The following is a 25,943-nucleotide window of genomic DNA, read 5'->3' on the forward strand; positions in this document are numbered from 1 at the left end:
GTAATACTTTGATTAATCTGTTCGTTCATTTTGTTCTGAAAAAACGGACAAAAAAACGGACCGAATTAATTTGTACTCCCAATAATTCATGAGTAAAATGTATAGGAATCACTATTTTCATTATTGAAAGTATAATCATAAAACACGAATCTAATAAATTATCCAGCTCATTAGTCTGAAAATATTAGCAAGGTTTTCGAAAAACATAATTATATTTTAACTTTATTATTTAAGTTTATAACTATTATTTTTTATGACACACATTAAAAAGACACTTTTTTTAATTCAACAAAAAGTTTCTCATTTGGAATTATAAAACATCCTCAATCTAAGTTTGCACGTACATTAGATGACTTAGAAGCGAAACAATTTAAGGAAAATTAGAATTCAAAACCAAGTAACGAATTAGCATAATGTCGTGCAATTTTCATTATTTTCAAAAATACTCAATTTCTTTTAAGCCACTCTCACAAATGCCTTTTTGCTACAATTCAAAAATATTTGCATTATTATTAGATAAAACAGATTAAAAATATGCCATGAAATAATTATCTTTGATCTGATGAGTTTTGAAATTTCGTGAAAGTAAGATTATCTTCAAAATGTTTTTGTGTGATTCTATAGAAATTAGCATAATAAACTTTAAAGCACGCACAAGGGAATTTTAATTGGATATCACTCTAAAAACATGATTATCGATCAACTTTATAAAACTCCGTCTGTTTTCACAGCGTTGTTATTACGAAATTAATTCAAAGTTAGAAAAGACAGCAATGTTTATTTCGACCAACTGTTAACTAAAATGAAGAATATTAATATAAAAAGTGTGTGTAAACGAAGTTATGCAGGTTTTATTAAAAAATGATTGGTTATCGTAATTGGGATAGTTAAGGTTGTCTACAATATTCAAGATTATTGTTATACTTCATAAAACTTAGTGTATTTTCGTATTTCTATTATTTATGATTAATTTGAAGTTTCCATTAACAATTTTATAACCGTCGTTTTACATCCGACCCAATTTTGGGTTTATGACTACTTATGTTCTACTCCGTAGCCTTGTAATTTTGAACCCAATCCAGAAGACAAGGAAATTCCTGGATCAAATATTGGGAGAAATTTTGCCTTCGTGGAAGACTTTTGGGCAAAACTAATCCGAATTTGAGTTACATAGAGAGGAAAACCACGAAAGCCTATAACGCTAGCCTGCTGGCAAGGGGACTTCAACCCATTATCCATCTACCACTCAGGATAATTTAAGGCAGCTCTGTAGTCGTGGCGAGCCAGGTGCGGAATTCGTATTAACCTGCCATCGCTCAGACTCGTATCCGGTTCACCTCATTGAAAGGCAAACGCTCAATCCCCTGAGCCACCACGTCTCTCCATTGACAATTATGCTTATTTCTGTAACTAATTAAAACTAAATGGTATTAAAAAGTAACTTATTTACGAAATTGCGCATGTATCACCCAAACAAGGCTGAAGGAAATTGGTCGAATAATTCTTGGATAATTGAATTTCAAATTTACGACATTTTTTTTTTAAAAATTTATGACTCAGTGACTATTGGTACAATTTCACTCAAACTTTAGTATATTTCCATTTATAATTACATGCTTTGAATTGATGGCAATTTTTTTTTTTTGCCTTACAATTCAAACTTATTTTTACTATTATTAAAATACTAAAGCCCAGAGATTCAGAGCAATGCTGCCGAGAGCATCAGAAGGGGGAAGTTCATCTAGGTGGATCAACTGATCATCACAATCAACTAATCAGGATACATACAGACCAAACATACCTAACAGAATATTAAACCAATCTCTTAAACATGCATTTTGGTCTGTATTCATTTTTTAAACTGGCATTTTTAGCTATGCCTAATCTCTTAAACACGCATTTTGAGCTATGTCCATTCTTTTAAACACGCATTTTGAGCTATGACCAATCTCTTAAACACCCATTTTAAGCTATGTCCATTCTCTTAAGCACGCATTTTGAGCTATGTCCATTCTCTTAAACATGCATTTAAAGCTATGTCCAGAATAAAAATCTCTCCGACGAAATACTTCAGATTTAACAGAAATTGTTTGAAAACATCGAATATAAAGTAAACCATATTATCAGAATTACATTCTATGTAATATCCGGATTCAGACAAAGATATACAACTTTCTTTTCGAGGATTAAGCCAGCAGAAAATAACTTCGAAAAGTACTTCTATAGCCCAACAGAAATAGTTAAAGACTGCACATTTTGTTTCGTTTTTAAAACAATTGCTGAATAAATAAAAGGCAGTAGTCTTTTTCTCTTTCCTATTATAAGATGACTTTCAAAACGAGTTTCCAGGTTTGTTTGTTTTTTTTCTCCTCTTTGCTGCTGAATGCCAGAATTTCTTATCCGAAAAAAGTTTTTATTGTTTTTTTTGTTGTTGAAATGGGTAAGAAACTTACTTGTGGTTTTTCGTGACCGAGTCTTGTTTGTTGTGACTTGTCGGTCATATTGGGTGGAGGGATTTTACTGTCATCTTCTTTTCTACTCTTTTTGTGGCATCTGTAAGAGAAAAATTAATTAAAATTGTTCTTTTTTTGAATTTCGCTGTAATTAGTTTTGTTGAAGGGTAAAAAATACTGTTACAGACACGCATTTGTCTTAAATAAAAAAAAAAGATTTCTTAAATTTTCTGCGTGCCTTTTTGTCCATTAATTTTTTTATCACTATTGTTAAACCCTAAAAGTTTGGGTATTTCTAATTGATTTTCTTTCTATGATGTAAAACACAGATAGGAGTAGATAAATGGAGAGAAAAAATACTGTTACAGACACGCATTTATCTTAGATGAAACATCATTCATTAAATTTTCTGCGTGCCTTTTTGTCTATTAATTTTTTTAGTACTATACTGTTCAACCCTAAAATTTTGGGCATTTTTACGTGATTTTTTTTCTGGTGATGAGAAACACAGATAGGAATAGATAGATGGAGAGAAAAAATACTGTTATGGACACGCATTTGTCTTAAATGAGAACACCACTCCTGAAATTTTCTGCGTGCCTTTATGTCCGTTAATTCTTTAAGTATTAATGTTGAACCCTAAAATTTTGCGTCTTTCTACATGTTTTTTTTTTCTGATGATGTAAAACATTGATAGGAGTAGATAGATGGAGAGCAACAGTGCTGATTACAGTCAAGTGGTGAAAACTTAGGGTGTAACAGGCTGTAGTGCTCAAGAGGAATAAAAGGTAAATATTAAAAAGATAAATACCAAGATTTTTTGGTACGAAAGGATTGATTTATGAAAAAAATAAGGGTTAAAACTGTGAGAATATAATATTTTTAAACTTTGTTGATCACTTTGAACCATAGTATCACGCAATTTTGCTGCAAGTTAAATAGGATGTGGTTCAAAGTACGGATATCCTAGTACAGCATTGAACCAAGTTTCTTTAAAAATGTATTTAAAGAAAAGTAAATATTGAAATGATAAATAACATATTTTTAACATATACAGTGCGTCCACACAAAAAGCGGACCATCCTGTTTAACTTTTTATCTAATGATTCGACCTTCACGTTCTAGAACTTAATCTTAATGGTTGAAGGGGGTGAGCTCGAATATGCTAATTATTTAGCTCATACGATATTTTAAGTTACAAAATCAGGCAAAAAGACGTACTTTCTCTGAATAAACTTACAATATTTCGACGGATTTGGATTTCTGATCATCAAAATATAGGGGGTAGCCGCAATCTGGAAAATATGGTCCCCATAGTTTGATCAGGAGAGCGATCCAAAGCTTGGACCCTTTAATGCGAATTTTACTTTTGAGCATTTCTCCATCTCGAGAAATTTCTAAGCGAATTTAAACATTTTTACACACAATTACAAAATTTATTTATCCAAAAGTAATTCTATGCTAAAAATATATTTAAGTAGATATTTATTATTTTTAATTTTTTTTATTTAATCATAGTCAAAAAAAATTTAAATTGTACGGTATACAATTTTTTACATCAGTTTAAAGAAGTTAATTTTGCATGGTGAAATACAAAATTTTAACAAAATCGGCTAGAGAAAACAAATTTTAAATATACAACTTTTTTTAAATTCAATTTCTCAGGAACTATTCGATGGATTTCGCACAAATTTTATATTTTGCCATGGAAATTGTATCAGTACAAGAGGAGGATTTTATATATATAGAAACGATTAAAACGGTTAGAATATGACCACTTTCAATTATAATATCGTAAAAAGTTACTGCGACTTTAATATGGTACCAATTTAAACCCTATCATCGCATGGTACTAACTTAAACAGTATTATCTCAAAAATTCGATTACACGATATTACAGTTCAATTTAAATGAAATCAAGATTCAATTTAAAATTTTATTAATGTTGTAGAGGGAATTTGAAAGATGGGGTTCAAAACACGGTATCCTGAATCTCTATTTCCCCATTGACAAATTTTATTATGAAAAATTTCAAACATAGCATTGATTTAAATTACTAAATGTTCTCTGAAATCTTTACTTAATTCTGAAATCGGAACTACAATCGGAATATTTTATCTGGAAGGCCAAACTACAACAAGAATTCGTTTTCTTTCTTAAGTCCAGATTACCATTAGAATATTTTCTTTGAAATCAAGACTACACTCAGAATATTTTTTTCTGAAATCTAGATTGCAATCGAAAAATTAAATCTGAAATAACCGATATCTTTTTGTTTTCAACTAGCTATAAGCGAAACGAATAATATTTTCTTGGAATATTAACTTTCCGTCAAAACTAATAAAACGGATTTAATGGTATCTGTCGACTTAAAACAGAGAGTAAAAGTGATTGTCCAACTCTTGACAAATATCTTTCAACTCAAACGTTTATTTTAAAATAAACATAGTATTTATATTATAGCATAAAGAACATGAAATAATGATAAATTGGGCTTTTCTTGAAAACAAATGGTTACTGAGGAATAATATCTACAACTTAGAATAACTACTATGATAACGAGATTATTAAACTTATTTTACTGCTTTGATACTTGTTTAACACGAAAATATTCAAGGTTATTAGGATGGTCTAAATTTTCAGGTTGCGACTTATACCTCATAAACCATGATTTAGGGTAGGACTCACAGGCAATATCTCCATAGAAATCTCCATGTAAATTATGGATTCACTGAAAATATTACATTCAAATTAAAAAAATGGGTTCATGTCTAATTTTTGAAGTTTTATAATTGTAATAATGAGAACTAATTTATTGTTTTTAACTTTACTCATAACCACTCTTAAACTAACTGAATCAAAAATTTAATTACGTTTCTTTGAATTAGGGACGCTCCGCCAACATCGCGTTCCTGCCCACACTAGCCCCGACCAATTTTATTATATTGTAAATATTAGTAATAATATAATTGTAAATATTAATAATAATATAATTGTAAATATTAATAATAATATAATTGCAAATATTAATAATAATATAATTGTAAATATTAATAATATAATTGTAAATATTAATAATATAATTGTAAATATTAATAATAATAATCTTAAAAAGCATTTCTTAAAAATAAATAAATCTAACAAAATAAAAATCTAGTTAAACTCGACAATTTATGAGCTAGCAAGTGCAAAAATGATTCGAAGTACTTAAAATTTCTTTCCTGGGAAGTAACAAACTGGGAAACAAAATGGTGTGGAAAATTCTCAAAGCTTAAATTAATCGCCAAGTTTTAAAAAAAATTAAACTTTTCAAAAGTAATTTTAAAAAATAATTATTTCAGCAATTTTTCTGAAGTTGTGAGGATGATCAGTATGGCATTAATAGTTTTTGTTTATTAAATTATATAACTGTAGTAATCCATATGTATGCTATATTTCATGAAAACTCATCAAAAAGTAATTAAATATTATTTATTATTGGTGTTAAGCGAAAGCATATTCCAATTTTTTTTCGAATTATCATGAAATGTAATATGACACCTGGTTGAGTTATAAAACCAGCATTAAATAATACTAAGTGATTCCGGATTTTCAATCTAACGAAATATCTTCAGGAAACATCGACATTTTAAATATAAAGCGATATTTTATAAATTTGACTAATTAACGTTAATTTTAAATTGATAAATATTTTCGTTATCGGAATTAAATTAATAAGCACTTAGGATATTGCTTTATTTAATAATTATTGCGAATTCTTTTTCTTCGGTATTTATAAATTTTAATAATGATCGCAATATTATCGATAATTATCATAAAACACGATACTTATAACACATCATGAGAATAGGTTTTGAAAAATAAGTTTGAAAATGCTTAAAATTATCGATATTTTACGATAAATTGATATATCGCTCACCTCTTGTTCACAATTTGTTTAAAATTATCTAATATACAGTTCGCTTAAAGTTATTCGCTTGTTTCTTTTTTTATAAAATAAACCAAAATATTATCAAATCAACAGAAAGTTTAATAGCTAAAGAAAAGTTTATATATCGCATTTTTTCTTTATTTACAAGGTAATTTACAAAAAATAATTGCAAGTGCTGATGTTTCATAGCAACTATCTGGGTTTTACGTGTTTAGACCTTAAGCGAAAACTTAATAAAATGCTAAATGACCTAGTAATTTGTTTTTGTAGATTAAATTCTTTTGACTTTTACTATCCAGTAGTTTTTTTATGACTCGAGCTAAATTGAATTTTGTGTTTTATAGCAAAGAAAGAAGTAGTAGACATTTCTTTCATTTTATACACTTAAAAAAACATTTTAAACTGAGTAAACTGAATTTCTCGCTTACAGATACTTATGTTGCACTTTTTTAAATTGCATAAAAGAATCGGGTGTTAAAAAGCTATTCTCATTTTTTGTTAAAGTTAAAAATTAGAAATTTTAAAATGAGCTATAAATAAATTATATCCCATATCACGATTAAGAAATAAATAAAAATCATATAAAGTCTGAAATGTGAGGGGAAAGAATAATCTTAACAAAATTTAAAAAATACAACATGTAGATCAAATTTGTATTTTAACCTAACAATAAACTTATATTCAAAAATTATTATAGCTATATTTAAAAAACTAAGCTGCTTTCCCCCTGCTCTCTCCTCTCACCTACAAATCGTAACTTTTTCTCATTCATCGTTTTTTTTTAAAGTCGGTATTTTTTAAAAAATATGCAAAGATGACTTTATTGAAAGACATCAGATGGATTTAAAATGTACAATTATTATAATTTTATGCAAGGCCATTTCGTAGCCTTTGTTAATAATAACGAAATAAACATTTCCCTATATTTAAAAAAATAATCAACCGTATATTTGAAACAAAAAACAACTTTTGTATGGAAAATGTGTGATATAATAAGAAAAAAAAATACGAAATACTTTTCTTCAACGATCATGTATCGTTACAACAGTTCAAACACCAAAATGTCTTTTATCTCTCCTGAATTAAGATTTTTATCGTTTTAAAATTTTTAATGTAAATATTATGATTTATTTTTGGTAACATATAATCTCTCTCTCCAAATATTTTTTTTTGTATATGTGTTGTATTTGGTTTGAATATGTGTTTTTTTTTGTGTATGTATTTTTTTGTATATGTGCACTTGTTTCTTTATTTTAAAAAAATCAAAATTAAAAAATATAGCTGGCATTATTTTATAACCGTAAGTTTTATTTTTAACAAAATTGCACCAATACAATTCTGGAGTTAACTTTTTTTTTTGGTTTTTGATATGTAGTTTAGTACTATACATCTGTCTGTTTTTAGATATTTGAAGAATATCTTTGCTTTTGAGATTGGATGATGCGAAAATTTTTTCAATATTTGGTCGATTTTCTTGAAGGCAAACAAAACCTAAAGAAAATTTTAAAAAATGCACAGTATTTAATTTCGTATTCAAAATTACTAATTGCCTAAATTTATTGCTTTACATTTTTGAGAGGAAAAAAATCTAGTTTCTCAATCTAGTAAAATTGCTCCCCTACCTTTTTTCCGAAGATAAAAATTTCGATTGTTGGTGAATAATAAATTATCACACACGTATACATCACACAACTATGACCAAGCACTTAATTCCTTTTTTCAAGACTATCTCGTAACAGGTTTTTAGGTTTTGGCTTGGTAGGATGGCATGGACAGTGTCAGATTTGGTCTCACTCTTTCCACACTTCCTCAACACTGCAAATGAAAGATCTTTCAGCTATCACAGATTTAACGTGTTACCTTACTGCATATAAACGCCGGTAGTTAAGCCGACTGCCAGGATCGAAATTTCGATTCCCAGCCCGCTACTAGAGATAGTCCATCATTAAAAAAATTTCAATAACAAAAAAATCAATAAAATTAAAATCAAAAATCTAAGTTAGTAAGTTAACTGTTTACACATTAAGCAAATGGGGTAAAAGATTCATAGCTGTTTCGAAGAAAATTTTTTTATTCATTATCAAAGCTTAAATTACGTTAAAAACATAAGTGACTAACATATATCTGTTTTTCAGATTAAACATATACTAACACCTTCCTGAATTAGGTATATCAGAATGAATGCATCAAAAATTACATGAAAAAAAGTATACAGCTGTTTTGATTCTATGTATGTATACAAGCATTTTTATCTCTCTGTGCAAAAATTCTAATTGAAAAAAAAATTGTTAGGAGATATGCAGCCATTAACTTGCTCTTTATTTTATTCCGTGTATAATGTTATTAAGCTGTACACTTGTTTACAAGTACGCATGCTTACAAGCATGTACTCGAACTGGATGAATGTGATTTAAATCTATGCAGTTTCATATGCTATATGCTTAAACAATCATGCGTCATCCACTCTTCGCAAGTACTCTCTTCAACCATGAGAAATTTAATAGAGCTGTTCAAATAAGTGCTATTAATTAGAAAATAGCAAGGGAATTTCTTCGAAAAACTTTTTTGAATGCTTCTCATTTATCATAAAATAAAATAAAAAATGGTTTTAGGTTCTAAAAGTTTAATGCCTGCCTCTTGAAGCGTTTTAAAATGTTGAATGTCGTCACAAGATAAAATTATTTTTTAATTTTCTTACAGAAATAAATATTGATGCAAAATTTGTAACTGCCGTTTCTAAACTAACTTTTGGCAGCCTCTTAAGGTTATTTGTGGTTCAGTTTCAATTTAACTGTTACATTAAACAGAGGCTATCTCTACAACAATCCCTCCCATTCAAGCCGTGATCTGAGAACACCTTAGCGCGTGTTAACTTTATCCTACATGTTAAGTACTCTGAAACTGTCTAAAACTTTCAAATGTCCACAAATTAAAAAGAAAATACTGTTACTAATTTAATATTTAACAGCTTCTAAAAAAACACATTATTTAAGGTATAGTATCAAAAATTGACTGTTTCAATTGAACTGTAACATTAAACAAGTACTATCCCTACATAAAGTACTCTCATTCAAATTATGAATTTACGATTGTAACTGAGTCCGATGTATTAGCATTTCCCTGCAAGTTTTCAAGCAACCTAAAGTTTATCACAAACACAAAAAAAAAAATCACAAAATTAAAAAGAAAATAATTTTTACAAATTAACATTTGACCTCTTCTTAAAAATTATCGTATTGGCCACACAGTTTCAAAAATTAACAGCTCCAATTTAGCTGTTACATTAAACGGCAACTATCTTTACATCAAGCATTCTTATTCATGTCGTGAGCTGACACCACAAACTTAGTTCGATATATTTACTTCTTCCTGCATGTTAAGTAGTCCACAACTGTCTAAAATTTACCATATCTCATAAAATTTAAAAGGAAAATACTATTTCAAAGCAAATATTTAAGATATTAAACGTCTTAAATGTTGAAAAGTTTCAAAAGTTAACTCTTTCAATTTAACTGTTACATAAAACAACTATCTGCTATACTGTCATTCAAGCCATGATCTGACGACACTAACTTAGTCCGATATGATTTCCTTTCCCGTATGTTATGCAGTCCGAAACGGTCCACGGATAGACTTGCTACTTTTTTGTTCCTCTTTTGCGTCGCATATAAAGGTGGATCGATTTCCGCCTTTGATGTTTGCCTTTAAGGCATTCCACTCGAAACCAGGGGAAGAGAATCTTCGAATTCTTAAGTTCTTCACTAACAAGTTCGTGTCCTAAAGCACTATGACCCGGAAATCAAATTGTTCCCCGGAAAATGTTCATAGACTGTGCCCGTGGCATAGTCCAAGAAACTTGGAAGTTTCTAACTCTTCTCCATAATCATGATATGGATTAGTTAGTAAATCTAATATTGCCAGAAGCATATTTGTTTGTGAATAGAGAAAGTTATTACTAAAAGTAAACTAAAAGTAAGTTATTACTTAAAAATATTGAAAAGACTCCGAGCATATTTTAATAAAGCAAATGACGTAAATATAAAGAGATAATTAAAATCTTTTGTGTATTAAATTATGGTAAAAGTAAGCACTTACAGTTCTATTAAAGACAGTTGAATTAATACTTTTATGGTAAATTTTGACACTAACTTAAATCGATACTTAATTCCCTATTAAGAAGGGCATTTTTTTAAATAACATTGCAATCTTTTGTTTTTATTTCACTGCTAATTTTATTATTTAGGATTCGTATGGTCACAAAGTGTGAAAATTATTGGAAATTCTTATAGCGAGTTGTTTTAACACCTACTTAAATGGATTTTTCTAATTCCCATTTGAGTGAGGGATATTTTATAATAACATTTCTACCCTGTTTATTTTTTAACTATTTTTTTTAAATTTATAGTTGGTGTAATCACTAAAGTATGGCCACAAGGGGTAAAAATAATTCGATACTTTTTTTAACGAGTTTTAACACTAACTTAAATAGATAATTTAAAAATCCCTTTCAAGTGAAGGATGTTTTATGAATAACGTAGCTACCTTTTTTAATTCGCAAGTAGGTTTTTTTATATATGATTTAAGTAGTCACTAAAGTGCAGCCACTAGATCTGAAAATAGCTCATACTTCTAATGAGGAGTTTAATACCAATTAAAATAGATAATTCTAAACTCCCTTTTGAGTGAAGGATATTTTATAACACTTCATCCCTGTTTATTTTTTAACTATTTTTTTTATTTATGGTTGGTATAATCACTAAAGTATGGCCACAAGGTGTAAAAATAATTCGATACTTTTTAAACGAGTTTTAACACTAACATAAGTAAATAATTTTAAAAATCCCTTTAAAGTGAAAGATGCTTTATGAATAACGTAGATACCTTTCCTATTTCGCAAGTAGGTTTTTTATATATGATTTGTGTAGTCACTAAAGTATGGCCACAAGGGCTAAAAATGATTCAATATTTTCATAGCGAGTTTCAACACCAACTTAAACGGATAACTCTAAAATCCCTTTTGAGTGAAGGATGTTTTCTAAAAATTATTGTCTATTTCACAAGGTTTTTTATTCATGATTTGTTAAATCACTTAAGTCTGGCCACAAAGAGTGAAAATTATTTATTGCTTTTACAGAGAGTATTAACACAAATTAAAATCGGTAATTCTAAATTCCCTTACGAGTGAAGAATATATTCTAAATAACGTAGCTACCTTGTTTAATACGCCACCAGTTTCTTTACTAGTGATTTGTGCGATCGCTAAAGTATGGCCGCAAGGGTTTAGCGAGTTTTAACACCAACTTAAATGGATTTTTCTGATTTACAGTTGAGTAAAGGATATATTATAATAACATTTTTAACCTGTTTATTTTTCAACTATTTTTATTTATGGTTAGTGTTATCACTAAAGTATGGCCACGAGGTGTGAAAATAAATGATTCAATATTTTCATAGCAAGTTTCAACACCAAATTAAATGGATAATTATAAAATCTCTTATGGGTGACGGGTATTATGCAAATAGCGTCGCTACTTTATTTCGTATTTATGTTTTTATTTATGAATTATTTATTACCTTGCTAATGAAAATTTGCCTTTTGTTCTTTTGAAGGGTTTTTTTAGTTTGAACTTTGACTGGAGACCCTAATCACAGGAATGTATTTCATTTATTTATTTCATGGAAAAATAAATCTGCTGGTTATTTTAAGAGAAGCATTAGAAAAAAACATCTATTATAAGAAACCGGTGTTAGTTTATATATAAACATTATAAACATTAATTGGAATAGAAAATAAAAAATATACTATTTTTCCAATTTTTTACCACTCCACACACAAAAAAAAGTAAAAACGAAAAGTTCATCTCCATCGCATAGAAATTTAATTGAGAAATGATTTAAAGTACTAATTTAATTTTAAATAAATAAAAGTGTCCCTTTCATTTAGGTTAAAGCATTGTAAACAGACTAAACAAAGCACTATTTGTTTTTATATGGATTTTCAAAATCAATCGAACCACTTTTTTTGTTTAATGATTGCGTGGTGTAAGAATCCAACCGATATTTCAACATATAATTTTCAGGAGTTTTATTATTGAAACAATACTGAAAAATAAGGGAACTAGTAAATAAAAGATACTAGGATTCTCAGTCAAATTGCCATAGTTTTGTGTAGCTGGGTTTTTAGCAGATTCTATTGAAAAGTGCAAAATATCACTCGAAAATAAATATCGGAAAAGAATTTCAATAGCAGCATTATTTCACAATTTTAATATTTATGCTGTGAGTAAAAAGACCATCTATCTCGTTGGATGCGAATGGGCTGATAAGACTGAGGGGGGGGGCGGATTTTTTGCATTTATGCAGATACTTGATCTCTAATCCAGGGGCGGGGACTTGAAATCTGAAATTAGTTTTATCTCTAAGGGTACAGTTTTTTTTTAAAATGACGTTATTAACCTATTTTTTTTGTTAAAAAGTACAAGTTTAAAAACGATATATTTAAGCGTTGTCAAAAAATGTTAAGATGTTAAGAAGTTAAGATGTTGTCAAAAACTTCTAGGGAAGTTAGGCTCCTAGGGGTGTTTCCCTATTATTACCCGTTCAGAAGCATAAAAGGAAATAGTTCAAATACGGAAGTGCCTCTAGTGGCATATGACAATATTTTCGGACATGGATTCCTATGCAATTTTTATCCTCATGATGTGCCCTACCTGAAAGAAGTTTTACGGCAACACTTGCATGACCCCCTCGGAATATATAATGATTTTAATCTTGAACGTTTAGAGAAAAATAAAAATAAAACTGTCCTTTAAAATATTGTAGTTTGGAGACCATGTATGTGTGTTATAAATAATGTATCGCAAGTAAATATTACGCAACTGTAGGACCGTGAAATACTATTATAGCAAGTAAGGAGCAGTGGTGGCTCAATAGATAGAGCGCTCGCCTCCCTACGAGGTGATCATGGTTCGAATTCCAACGATGGCTGGTCGATACGAATTCCACACCCAGCTCGCACCGACCATAGCGCTGACTTAAAATATCACTTAAAATATCCTCAGTGGTAGACGGATCATGGGTTAGAGTCCCCTTGCCGCCTGGCTATAAGTGGGAGATTTTCGTGGTTTTACTCTCAATGTAACGCAAATGTTGATTAGTACCCCCAAAAAGTCCAATTCTCCCATTAATTAATCCAGGAATTTCTTTGTCTTCTGGATTTGGTTCAAAATTGCAAGGCTACGGAGTTAAAGATTGATAGTCGTAAATTCAGAATTGAGTCAGCTGTTCAGAGTTATAAAAATAAAATATAGTATATATTTGTTCCGCATATCGAAAAAGTTTAGCATCCCTTGCCATACATTATGAGTCTTAACCATTAAATTATTATGTTTTTAATCCGAGAAATCTAGTTACTAAAAACAGAAAACTAGTTAATGTATTTTAAGTTAAAAACGACCTCTAAACTTTCTAACTAGCACAAACAAAATCTTAATCAACATGAATTTAAATATTTAAAATAGTTTTTTTTAAAAAAAATACTGAAACTTTAGAAAAGTTTTCTGTTTTTAAACTTCATTTTCAGAGAAAATTTTGGTGGTTTTATTTTTATGATGACGCATATACACCAGGAAGATTGTTCTGTGATAAAATAGTTTTAAAACACCATGAATTCAACTCTTGGCAAGACTCCAACATAGTTTTTAACAGTAGTTTTCGTTTTAAATGAAAGGTTCTTTCAAATGTCATTTCAGTGTCACTTAAGGTTTTGATCATTTACTTGAATCATTTTCATAATTTTTTCAACTTATTGCGAAAATAAATATATGTAGTGCAATTGCATTAAATATACCATATTGTGAGGTATAATATTGAATTTATGGTAGTACATAATATATATTAACACATAAAAATAAATAGAATATTAACTTTTTAAGTTTACTTTTACTTTCTTAATTAATAAATGTATTTGTTTACTTATTTAAATAAGCAAACTGCATGATAATTACGTTGCAAAATTAATTAAATCTATTAATTTTACAGACGACTCTTTTAAGTTTGACTAAAGGAACAGTATGTACACTTAACTATATAAGATTTACTTAATTAGCATCCTTTCAATGTTAATTAAGGTTTTGAACATTTTTTTTTATGAGTTTTATGTTTTCTCTTAAACTTTAGGCTAATATATACATACACTACCCTACAATAAGGGACGAGGCACTTTCAGTCTTTGTCGTTTCTTGTAATTTTTCAAGAAGTAGGGGAGAGTGGGGTCAATTGTAACATTTTTTACTTAACTATTTTTAACTAACAAAAAATCCATGTGGTTATCAGGAAAGTACGACAGACGAGTAAAGTAGACTATCCTCTACTAGAAAAAAAAAAAACCTTATTTTAAATGTTATTATATTAGTTATTAACAATTTTTGACAGTCGTGCACTTGTTACAATTGTCCCCACTTACGGGGTCAATTGTAACAGTTCATAAATTCAACTAAAACATAGTTAATTATACATATTATCATAGTTGTGATATATTTTTTTATTGATCAAAATAGTAGTGATATTTTAGGAGTAAAAATAATAATGAGCAGAGACCTAAAGGGTTAAACTTTTAACTTTAAGGGGTTAAAAATTTTAATTTATGCTGTGAAAGGTGACAAATAAAATAATGCACATGCAACATAATATAAATGATATAGGAAACTATTGGTGGTTCTTAAAGAGTTAAGTAATGGTTTGTAAACATAAGATTATTTATTTTCAGCTGTTACAATCGTCCCTTTACTTATTGTTACAATTGTCCCCAAGACGCCATTTCAGCTTCATTTGTTAAAAACAATGCTAGTTAATTAGCAAAACTAATCTTTTTTTTTTTGAATATTATTAATATTAAGGTGTCCACTTACATATTCGGTTAATAATTTTTATTTGTTTAAACAAAATTACTTTGTTACAATATAATATTCTAATACCAAAAAAAGTACTTACGTAGCGTGAAAATATCTTTTGTGATGTAACTCTTTCAAAAGTACCTAGAAATGGTTGCCAGCAGGGGTGTACATGTAGATTTATTAAATACACCTTGTGCGCCACCTAAGAATCAAATCTAAAACCCGACACTCGAAATTTTTGCTCTGTTACAATCGTACCCTATTACAATTGACCCCACTCTCCCCTACTTAAAGAACGATTTTTTAACATTACATGTGTTTAGATCATGCGATTTCTCATGCGTATTAATGAAATTTGAGACTTTCAGGGGTTTGAGGGAACGACTATAAATTACAAACAAAAATGGGTGTCTTTGAATATCTTACGCCAGAAACTATATCAATAAGCTTTTCTTAGTTGTCCTTCACATAATTTTCCTTTTTCCGCAAAATGTCTTCATTTACTACTCATAAATTTGTTCTTAACGATTTTTTTCCCATGCAACTGCACCTTTTTCAGTTCTAATAGACCCTTTAGCAAGCTATGGATAATTTTTTAGATAACGTAGCTAAAATTTAACAGTAAAGTTTGAACATTTGTAATTAAAATAAAAATGATAAGTGTATTACTTTTTTCGAAATAGTTTTTTCTTTAGGTTTTTTTTTATTTTCTAGTTCCTCATAATTTATAAGGACCTATTTTTACATATAATTTTTACAAAATTCCTTTCTTTGAAAAAAAAACGTTTTATGTAAATACTTAATTTAGTCTTGTATTGTTCTTATAAGCTAATAAAATATACGAAAATAAAAGATAATAAAATTAACTAGTAAATGGTAGTTTAACTAGATAAAATATCATACGGGATTTAAACGTCAGATTAGATTTTGAGCATTTAATTTTATCTTTGATCACCTTTGCCGAATAAAAACCAAAATTCAATCGATGTATTATGTACTAATAAGAGGTAGATAATATTTTGTTAGATAATAATGAATATTTAATGTAGTTACTTAGTTTTTTTTTTAGTTTGATTGCTCTTTTTCTACCTTCTAGAATATTTTTTATTAATCTGCTTAAGACATGAATTAAATTATTTCGTTGTTCGGAAAATAATTTCATTTATTTTATGAAAAAAAAGAATAATTAACAATCTAATAGGGAAAAATTATTTTATTGAATTATATATTGTCCATTCTACTGCAATATCTTTTGCCCTTTTTCATGCAGTAGCATGATCCCATACGTATAAAATTTTTGCTCTTTTTTGATTAAAAAAAAACTGATTCAGGGGATTTTCGACCTCTTTGTTTGAAGCAAAAAATTTACAGTTTAAAACATTTTGTAGGGACTTTAACATCGTGATAGATAATCCATTTCTCGTCCCCAGTGATGATGAGCTTCACAAACGGATAATTTTCTTAACGTTTGAGAAGCAAATCATAGATGCTATGGCACAAAGAACAAAAAGAATCTATAAGTCAAATTTTTTGATTAAAGGTTAAGTTTTGAATGAAGGGTAGAATTCTTTAAATTTTATATCTCAATGATCACACGAGTTGTTCGATTCGCCAGTTTGCTTCAATTAATGCTTTTATTGCATCTTCATTGCGTGATACATCATCGTGCCTTTTAATCAAAATTACCTGATCAAAATTTGGAAACCAGTTTTAGCACTGTCTTACTGCCATTACATCTTCTCTATGCATAACGGATAATTTTTTTTCCGGCAACATTTTTACCTTTTCGATAGCAAAAGGTTAAATATGCCTAAAATTCTGCTTTTCTCTTTCAACACTTCAAAGGGTACCAAAACAGTAACTTCAGCGTAGAATCAATCGAATTATTTTCACAAGCAAGTATTGCTGTATAAGCTTTCAAAATACACTCTATAACAAAAAAATCGACTCACCAAGAAGGAGTTTTCCAATTGGACAATGTACAGAATAGTAAATGATTAAAATTTCAGAACAATTGAATAATTTATTGCAGAGTTACAGTAACAAGTTCAATAAGGTGTTGACTAGCCTCTAGCCTGGATACAAGCTGCCACACGGCGTGGCATAGACCGATAAAGCTCCCGGATGGTCTCTTGCGGTAATTCCTGCCAAATTCGATCCAATTGTCGAACGAGGTCATCAACATTCCGTGCCAGATGCAATCGCCTTCCCATCATATCCCAGACATGCTCGACGGGAGAGAGATCTGGTGATCTGGCAGGCCAAGGAAGAGTTTGACAAGCTTGCAGACAGTTCATAGCAACACGTGCCGTATGTGGTCTGGCATTGTCCTGCTGAAAAACCAGCCCAGAGCACTGCAAAAGGAACGGTAGCAAATCAGGTCTTAGGATGTTGTCGACGTACCGCTGTGCAGTAAATGTACCTCTAATGACGACCAAAGGGGTCCGGCTGTCAAAGGAAATGGCACCCCAGACCATAATGCCTTGTTGAGGGCCGGTGTGGCGTGCAATAGTGAAGGCAGGATCCCCCCTCTGCCCTGTGCGTCTCCAAGCACGTCTTCGATGATCGTCAGGACACAGTTGGAAGAGGGATTCGTCGCTAAAGACTATACGTCCCCAGTCGGCATCATTCCAGCCTGATCGAGGGTCGATTTTGCGCGTCTTAGTGCGTTCTTGGTGAGTCGATTTTTTTGTTGTAGAGTGTATATAATAATCATGCGACTTAAGTAATTGGCTGTACGACAACATAATAAAGTCGTCTGTTGGGAAATAATTTCCATTCAATAAGTACAGTATTTTATTTTATAATTAAACATACTTGCATAAATTTGAACGTTCGGTAGAAAAAGTAAAAATTCAATAGTGTTAATATAAAAGTCTACTAAACATAATTTAAACCCCCTAGCGTTTCAATTCGAAGAAATATCGCACTTAAGTTATTATTTTTTTTAAATCTTTTTACATGGCCTTAACAAGAGCATAATTCTAATACTTACGCGTGACTCTAATTGAGAAAAATGCAATTCTAATAACTCCAAAAGTAAAAGTGTTACCTTTCTTTACCTGACTAGTTTAAAAAACATGATTTTAGGCAAATTTTTTTTAGGTTCAGTTTGTTTACAAAATTTAGAATCCCTGTAGTCTTATCTGTCTAAAACTACTTTACTTTCGTTTGTATTCTAATTATTTTCGAAGTTATAACAGTTTCTGTGCTAAGTGATAACAGTGGATAGACTAATAATTTTAAGTATTTGAATGCGTTTATCTCAAAATCAGATTTTTTTACATTTTACATCACCTTAAACACGATAATATCTCATGTGGTTTGCAAAATAATTGTCTACTGGTTTTCATGAGTGTTTATGATTATATGACTAATGTTTTAAACTATAGAATAAGAGAAAAAATGTGATTTCATTTTTCATGCATGTTTTTTCGCAATGACAAGTGCGGTAGTTTTTAAAAATTTGCTTTTTTAAATACATTGATCCCTAACTCTGTAGTATATGAAATTGCTTTTAAGATAATAGTTAGAAACATAGTTGATAGCATTCTAAATAAAATCCTCAAAGGAGTTTTTGCTTTAGATGATAGAAATTTGTTTACAGTGCTTAGCGTAATAATAAGGCAAAGAATAAATCGGAACAAATGCCTAATTTTTATCTAAAAATGGCCATTTAAGAAGAAAATATTATTGTTTTCGATTTTATAAGCATTTGCACACAATAAAGCAAATAAACTAGTTTGTTAAAATTTTACATAAATATTTTTTGAAAAAAAGTTTTTGAAACTAGTCGGATACCGTAAGTCTGCATTTTGAAATATTTAAAAACTCATTCTTTACATTCCTATAACAAATTTTCATTACTTTTAAGGCAATTACACAGAGAACAAAATTCTGATTGCTTTACCATACTGTATGATAATGATTTTCTCTTAAAAAAATATTTCTGGTTAATAAAAACGAAATATACGTTATTTACACCATTCAATTGATAATTTTCCCGTTCATATGATAATAGTTTACTGAAAATTTTGGTTTTCAAAATTATAATTCTTATTATCACACATTTAACAAAAAAAACTAAAAAGTAAATTTAACCGAATAAATAGTTCTTAGGTATCATGATAAAATTGCAAAATTTTTCCGTATTTACTAAATTTTATAACATATTATTATACAGCCACATACAATTATTATACAAGCATATACAACCATATTTTACTGCTTATTTTACCAAAATCATTACCAAAGGGCTTCTGTAACAATTACCAAGTTTTCTGTTGTTCTCTTTTTAGAGTCTTTGAAATAACCAATTTTCATTGTTGTAAAAAGTAATTTTTTAAAAAATATGCATTTCTTGGGTTTAAAGCATTTTATGATATATATGGTAGGGTACAATACCCTTTTATAGCTTGCAAAACATTTTTATTTTAGTTGGGAGTTTTACACGAAGATTAGGATTGTGCAGATAGTTAAAAAATAATATGTCGTTTAAAAAAAATCAACAATGAACTTTTTAAATGCTTATGCATTCCTCTTTTGTTTATACCCATGCCGAATTTTTTAATTGTATCTTTTTAAAGGATCATGTAAATTAGTCAAAACCATAACTACACGGAAGAAGAAAAGTCTGAAAAAAATCACGGTACTATATAATAAAAATATTTCCGGTTTTAAAAAAAAGACATATTTTGTTTAATTAAATTAAAGTATACGGTATTAATCTATTCATTTGATAATTTTTCGTTCATATGGTAACTATTTACAGTAAACAAAATTATAGTCCTTATTATCAAGCAATTAGTAAAAGATACTAAACTGAAGAATAAATTTAACCGAATAAGTGGAGAGAATTCGAGAACAAGAATAATTAGTCGCAATATAGTTGCTCACATTTTAAGCCTTTATTCTTTTATTATTTTTGCAATACTACTAAATTAAATAACATAAGACTTTAAAAAGCTTTAGTATTACTTTCAATGCTCAAATTTAGAAAAATCATATAATAAGCCTATTTTCATGATTACATAAAATACAAATTACTTAGATCATACATGAAATGGATTAAAAAGTATAGTCAATTACCAGAATTTGATATTACCAGAATCAAATTCTGGTAGTTGACTATACTTTTGATACTACTACTTGAAACTACCAGAATTTGATAAAATTTGCCTTTACAAAAAAGATTTTTTCTAATTTTTTGATGAGCCATTTGCTAAACACTCTAATTCCTTCTTTAACTTTTGTAACTTCTTAACCATACAAAATATTTAAGATAAACTGTTAAAATTTTCATTCTTAAATTATGGTAAAATTATTATATTAACTGGCAGCTGTCTGTGCATCCGATTAACAGTAAAGTTTAAAGTAAAGAACATTTTTTTTATTTTATGGCTTTGAAACCATTTAAAAAAAAGTATGGTTATAAAACCATGAATACAAAACTAAACGGTTTTTTAATTATTTACAACTAGAATTTTTCGAAAACGCAAAAAATAAAATAATTATTTCACTAGGCATGTAAGCTCTACTTTTCGTAACGTAACGGGCGTTGGAGAGTGCGGACACTGGAAATTCTTCATGTGTTGAAAGGAATGGAGGAAATATTGTGGGGTCAACAGTAGGACTGGAACTCCAGTTCCGCTGGTCATAAGATAGACAGGTAAGCCCGCTCGGCCATGATATGTCCGCAGTTGCAAAGAACTAAGTAGCTTCTTTAGGTGGTTCTAGTTGGTGCGATAAACCGTATTAGGTGAAAGCAGTTAATAGACATTTTTTCTCAAACTTAACGGCTTGATCACCATTTTATTTATGGTTATTTGGCTGTTTTAATTAAATATTGTAAAATAACCATTCAATAAATTGTTATTTAGCCATTTTTTCCGAGAAATTTCTAACAGTGTAGATATAATTTTAAATAACACTTTACGGAATTTATTTTAACGTTTTACTAAAAATTAACTCATAATTTAACTCTTTTTTTTTCTCCAACTCAATAAAAATTTACAACAAGGAAATTTATTTTTCGAAATATTAAAGTTATAATGCACATTGAACGATGCTACAAAAAATATTATTACTTTATACATAGGAAAATCATTATGATGTATGAGGTTTGCTTGCAGATAAATACCAGATCAAAAGACACCATTTATTACTAGGGTATGGAAAAGAAAATTCCGTCAATAAATATAATTTTAAAATTTGTTCAGAAAAAAATCTGGAGAAAGAACAATAAAAGTTTTTTTTCTAAAAGAAATACGATTTCATTAATAGTTTGTTTAAATTTGTGTTTTTACTTTTGCTATTGTAAAGAGATTCTCACAGTATTTTTTGATACTCTAGTGTTAAATTTTGTGATGTTGGATTCAGGAAATTTCTAGTTGTAATATATTCTAAAATATTAATTATATTTATTAAAAAATTTCAACATTTCTCGAAGTAGATTTTTCAATAATTTATTTTCTATAGTGCATAAACTAATGTAAAATTTAAGCTATCAATATTCCTTTTATTACAAACAAAATAGCAATCAATCGAAAAATCAAAATAATCTTTTTAATCAAAAGACATGAATAACTTTCACACTTTTTCAGTTTCTTATTTAAGATAAACAAACATTGCAAACAAACTTTTGCCTATCACCATGACAACTTATGTATAAATGCATGGCGTCTTTACTTTGCAAACCTATATAATCCATAAGCAAACGATCGAACCAAGTAAATCTTTAAAACATAGAATCAATTCATGCCGATCACGGGGAAATCGGAACTGACCAAAACAAAACTCAATCCCATCCACGAATCATTCCTTACCTATCGCAAGTGTGCTGATCCCGATCCGTTGATTCTTCTTTTCCTTTTGGCGGGCTCAGACTCCGAGATGCCCGAGATTGCCTTGAAGCACTACTCATCTTTAGATATAAATATAATTAAAACCACAAGGATCAGGAACTAGTCACTGTGATTAGTACCCGTTCCATTAATGAGTCACAGTTTAGGTAAGTGGGTATTAAAAAAATAAAAACACGTGGTAAATCCCTGTCAGGTTCATCCTCATCTTCCGCGAATTGAATGTCCGCGTCTTTGGTATCCAGGCAAGAACTACGACGGAAGTAAAAGATTCTCTTCTTCGTGTTCCGGGATGTTCGGGTGAAGTGCGCATGTGCCATGGATGTTGGAAAAGCGGAGGAAGAAGGAATCCCAAGAGCAGATTCAAACGCTCGGGGAGAATGGAGCATCCATTTCTGAGGGAAAGGGTTGCTGGGTAGGTTCGTTCTTTGTATGGATGCTCATAAAAGGGAAAGTCGCCAATTTTGGCGATTAGAAGCATCCTATAATACCTGTAGACCTGCAGTATAATACATGATATGAATGGAAATATTAAATGAATATGATATTAAAATATTGTACAATATTATTTTTAGTACGCTTTTTTTCTCAATCTACTCTAAATCGTGTTAAATTTGTCCTTGCCAATCGTCATCCGATGCATAATCTATGAATATATATANTGCTGTTGCCACATGATATATATATATATCATGTGGCAACAGCATTCAAGTATTTCCTTATCTTTCTTTATCTATCAATAATTTGTTGTGTGTAATAATTTAAATAGTGTTGAATAGTTAATTATAAGTTAGGTTGGTTATTTATTTAGGATTTTTTTACATTTTTATAGTAATAAAAACTTAGTTACGATACTGTTATTTTGTTTTATTTTTTATCCTTTCTAAAATGTCTGCAGAAATTTTAAACAAAAACGGTGCTTAGTATGTAAGAGCTTGTTTTTCTGAGTGTAATAGTATGTATATTAAGCGGTACTCAAGTTATGATTTGAGAGGTGCCTGCCTGTATTATTAAAATAGGGTAAATCTTTTACCTTATATAGCATGACTACTTTTTACTTTTTTCTAACATAACAGTCTTTAAATGCATTTACACTTTATTTTAGAGGTAATACTCCTTAGAATCCATATAACATACTGAGTATATGTAAAAAAATGGGTAGAAATTCCAAATGTCATTTTTTAAAGTTTATTATAGAAAGGTATATATCTGAATTTCTTCAAAATCAAATTCATATTACTTATACTTTCTTTCTATAAAAAAAATATCTTAAAATGATTTAAACTTTCTGTTGTGTTTTTAAAATGTATTAAAAGATTTTTAATATTTTCGTTTTTCGAGTGAAAAGTATTTCATTATAAAATATATACTTTGCTAAATCGAATTCCGATGCAAGCAGTATGGTCGATGTTCATACTTGGAACATTTGAAAACAAAAGTACTTTTCACTTCAGGAAGCCAAGTGCTTCACCCGTGAAAGTTTATTTTTACTAAATTTTAAAATCTTCAAAGTGAATGAATTTTACAGTTTAATAATCCGTATAAACATAATAACTGATATACATAATAATTTTAAATAATTTATTTAATATTGAAGTATATGATGATATATGAGGATATACATATAATAAATATTTAACTCTCCCTTCGTCTATATGCCACGCTCTGGCTAGCTCCCATACAAAAATTTGTGTCTCATTATATAGGTTGTGATCCATAGGCGCCAAAACTCCTGCATCATTAAACAAAAAAAATTAAAATGAACTTAAATTAAAGAATCATAAAATCATATGCATCTTATGCAATCAATTTTACAGAAATAAACGAACGAACTAAAGTAATGTCTGTAAGATAATATCATTAAAAATGCAAGAGTTGTCAGAAGTATGAAAACTTATTTTCAGAGCTATCTACAGATAATTCAGAATCTTCTAACAGAAACTCAAAATATGTATATGTTTTTACATTTTCTAATGAAGTTAGCCACGATTTCACAGATTACAGTTCAGTAAAAAGCATAATTTTGTTTTTAACTCTTTTGATGTATGAAAGATGATAACTGTAAATTAGTTAATTGAATTGAAGTATGAGTATTCGTGATATACAACAGACTATTAATAGAGTCTACCAAATGTACCTTGCTAGTATGAACGTAGCTAGAATGCTTTGTATATTATATTACCTTGCCGTCGAGATCTATTGGTCGATGAATCAAATAATTATCAATGTGTGGAGTTGTCTTCCGTCATCCGTCAATATCACTTCCGTCCATAATTATCAGAATAAATTTACTAGAACAGCCAAACAGTCTATTCGATAATATACATGAAACTCTGGAGGATTTTGTAAATAGGGTGTGGCAACTTATATTCTTGTTAAAATAGCGAACGATATATTAATAATTAGATTAGTTTTGATCGATAAACCTTTTATTTTATTTTATTTTATTTTATTTTATTTTATTTTATTTTATTTTAATCTTATTTAAATTATATTTATATCGGTTTCTATAAATTTGGTTCCCATTTCATTTATTTTAATTTAGTTTTTTTCTGTTCAATTTACTTCAGTATGAATTTATTTTACTTCCATTTACTTTAGTTCATTTTAATTGAATTTATTTTTAGCTTATTTTAGTTTATTTTGCTTTAATTTTTATAATTTAATTTAGTTTAATCAATATATTTGAATTAATCTCAATTAATTTTAATTTATTTTTCTTCTTTGTACAGTTTTGATTCTTCTTAAACTTAAATTTTATTTTATTTATTTAATTTTTAAATAGTTCAAATCAATATAGTTTAAGATTTCAAACGGACAATATATGAATCGTATGATCGAATGTGGGGTTTTTAATATCATAAAATGTTTCTTCTTAGAAATATTTTGATCGTATGGGCCGATTTTGAATCAATAAACTTCTTTGCGATGTAAATTTGAATCTTTCAGTAGACAAGAGAACTTAAATGACAAGATTAGTTAAATTAGCTAGAGTCTTTTTACTTAAAAATTATAAAAATCACCCAGATAACTCTAAAAGCAGGACGACTTTAAGACGTTATACTTTAACCATCGGTGATATTTTTTCATAAATATTGCTTTTATCGATTCCTCTATCTGGTTATTTATCGTTTTTCTTTATGCTAAAAAAATAATTTCTTTTCTTGCTTATTAAAATAAGTAAATAATGAAGCAATAATTTACATTGGAAGTACTACTATTGCTAAATTAAATAGAACAATTTTAGGATTTGGGAAAAAACGTTTATAAGTTTAGTGACAAAATGTTACAATTCGCAGTTTAATATTGTGTTTAAGAATTATCTTTCGCAACTTGTAACACCTGAATACCGGCATAGTTTGAAAAACACTATTAAAGATTACTGAATTTACTTTTGCACAATTTGGGTGGAAATTATTAGAATATATTTGCAAAATATAAAAATACGATTTGGAATAAAATTCAAATGAAGGGTTTAATGCAAAAGGCATATCATTGTTTCGTTGCCTAAACAAAGTACATTATTTTTAGTCATTTTTATATAATAATAGTTCATGCATAAAAGAACATTTTTAAGTTGCATTGCTCACCATAACAAAATTTTAATTATTTTAGAATTACGACCCTGGCAAAAATTGTCCGGAATTTTTCCCCTGAATTTTATCCTTGAATGGCATCGAGAAAAATCACTGTTACATTGCTTTCACTGTTACAAAGATACCTAAAACTAAACTGTAAGATTTTAAATAAACAAAGCTAATTGTAACGACTAATATTGAAAAAAAAAATTTCAGTTTCCTAACAA

The 25,943-nt window shown here is 28.8% G+C and overlaps 1 protein-coding gene across 2 annotated transcripts in view; it reads right to left on the reverse strand.

Moving 5' to 3' along the window:
- Nucleotides 1-25,943, reverse strand: part of LOC107451053 (putative leucine-rich repeat-containing protein DDB_G0290503) — a 224,549-nt gene that overhangs the window by 138,699 nt on the left and 59,907 nt on the right. For both annotated transcript variants that reach the window (XM_043039812.2, XM_071177657.1), the window contains exon 3: nucleotides 2,454-2,553. In XM_043039812.2, coding sequence (XP_042895746.1) covers nucleotides 2,454-2,553 — 100 coding nt within the window. The remainder of the gene's footprint in view (nucleotides 1-2,453; nucleotides 2,554-25,943) is intronic.

The sequence above is a fragment of the Parasteatoda tepidariorum genome, chromosome 2 (genome assembly GCF_043381705.1).
Source record: "Parasteatoda tepidariorum isolate YZ-2023 chromosome 2, CAS_Ptep_4.0, whole genome shotgun sequence".
NCBI lineage: Eukaryota > Metazoa > Arthropoda > Arachnida > Araneae > Theridiidae > Parasteatoda > Parasteatoda tepidariorum.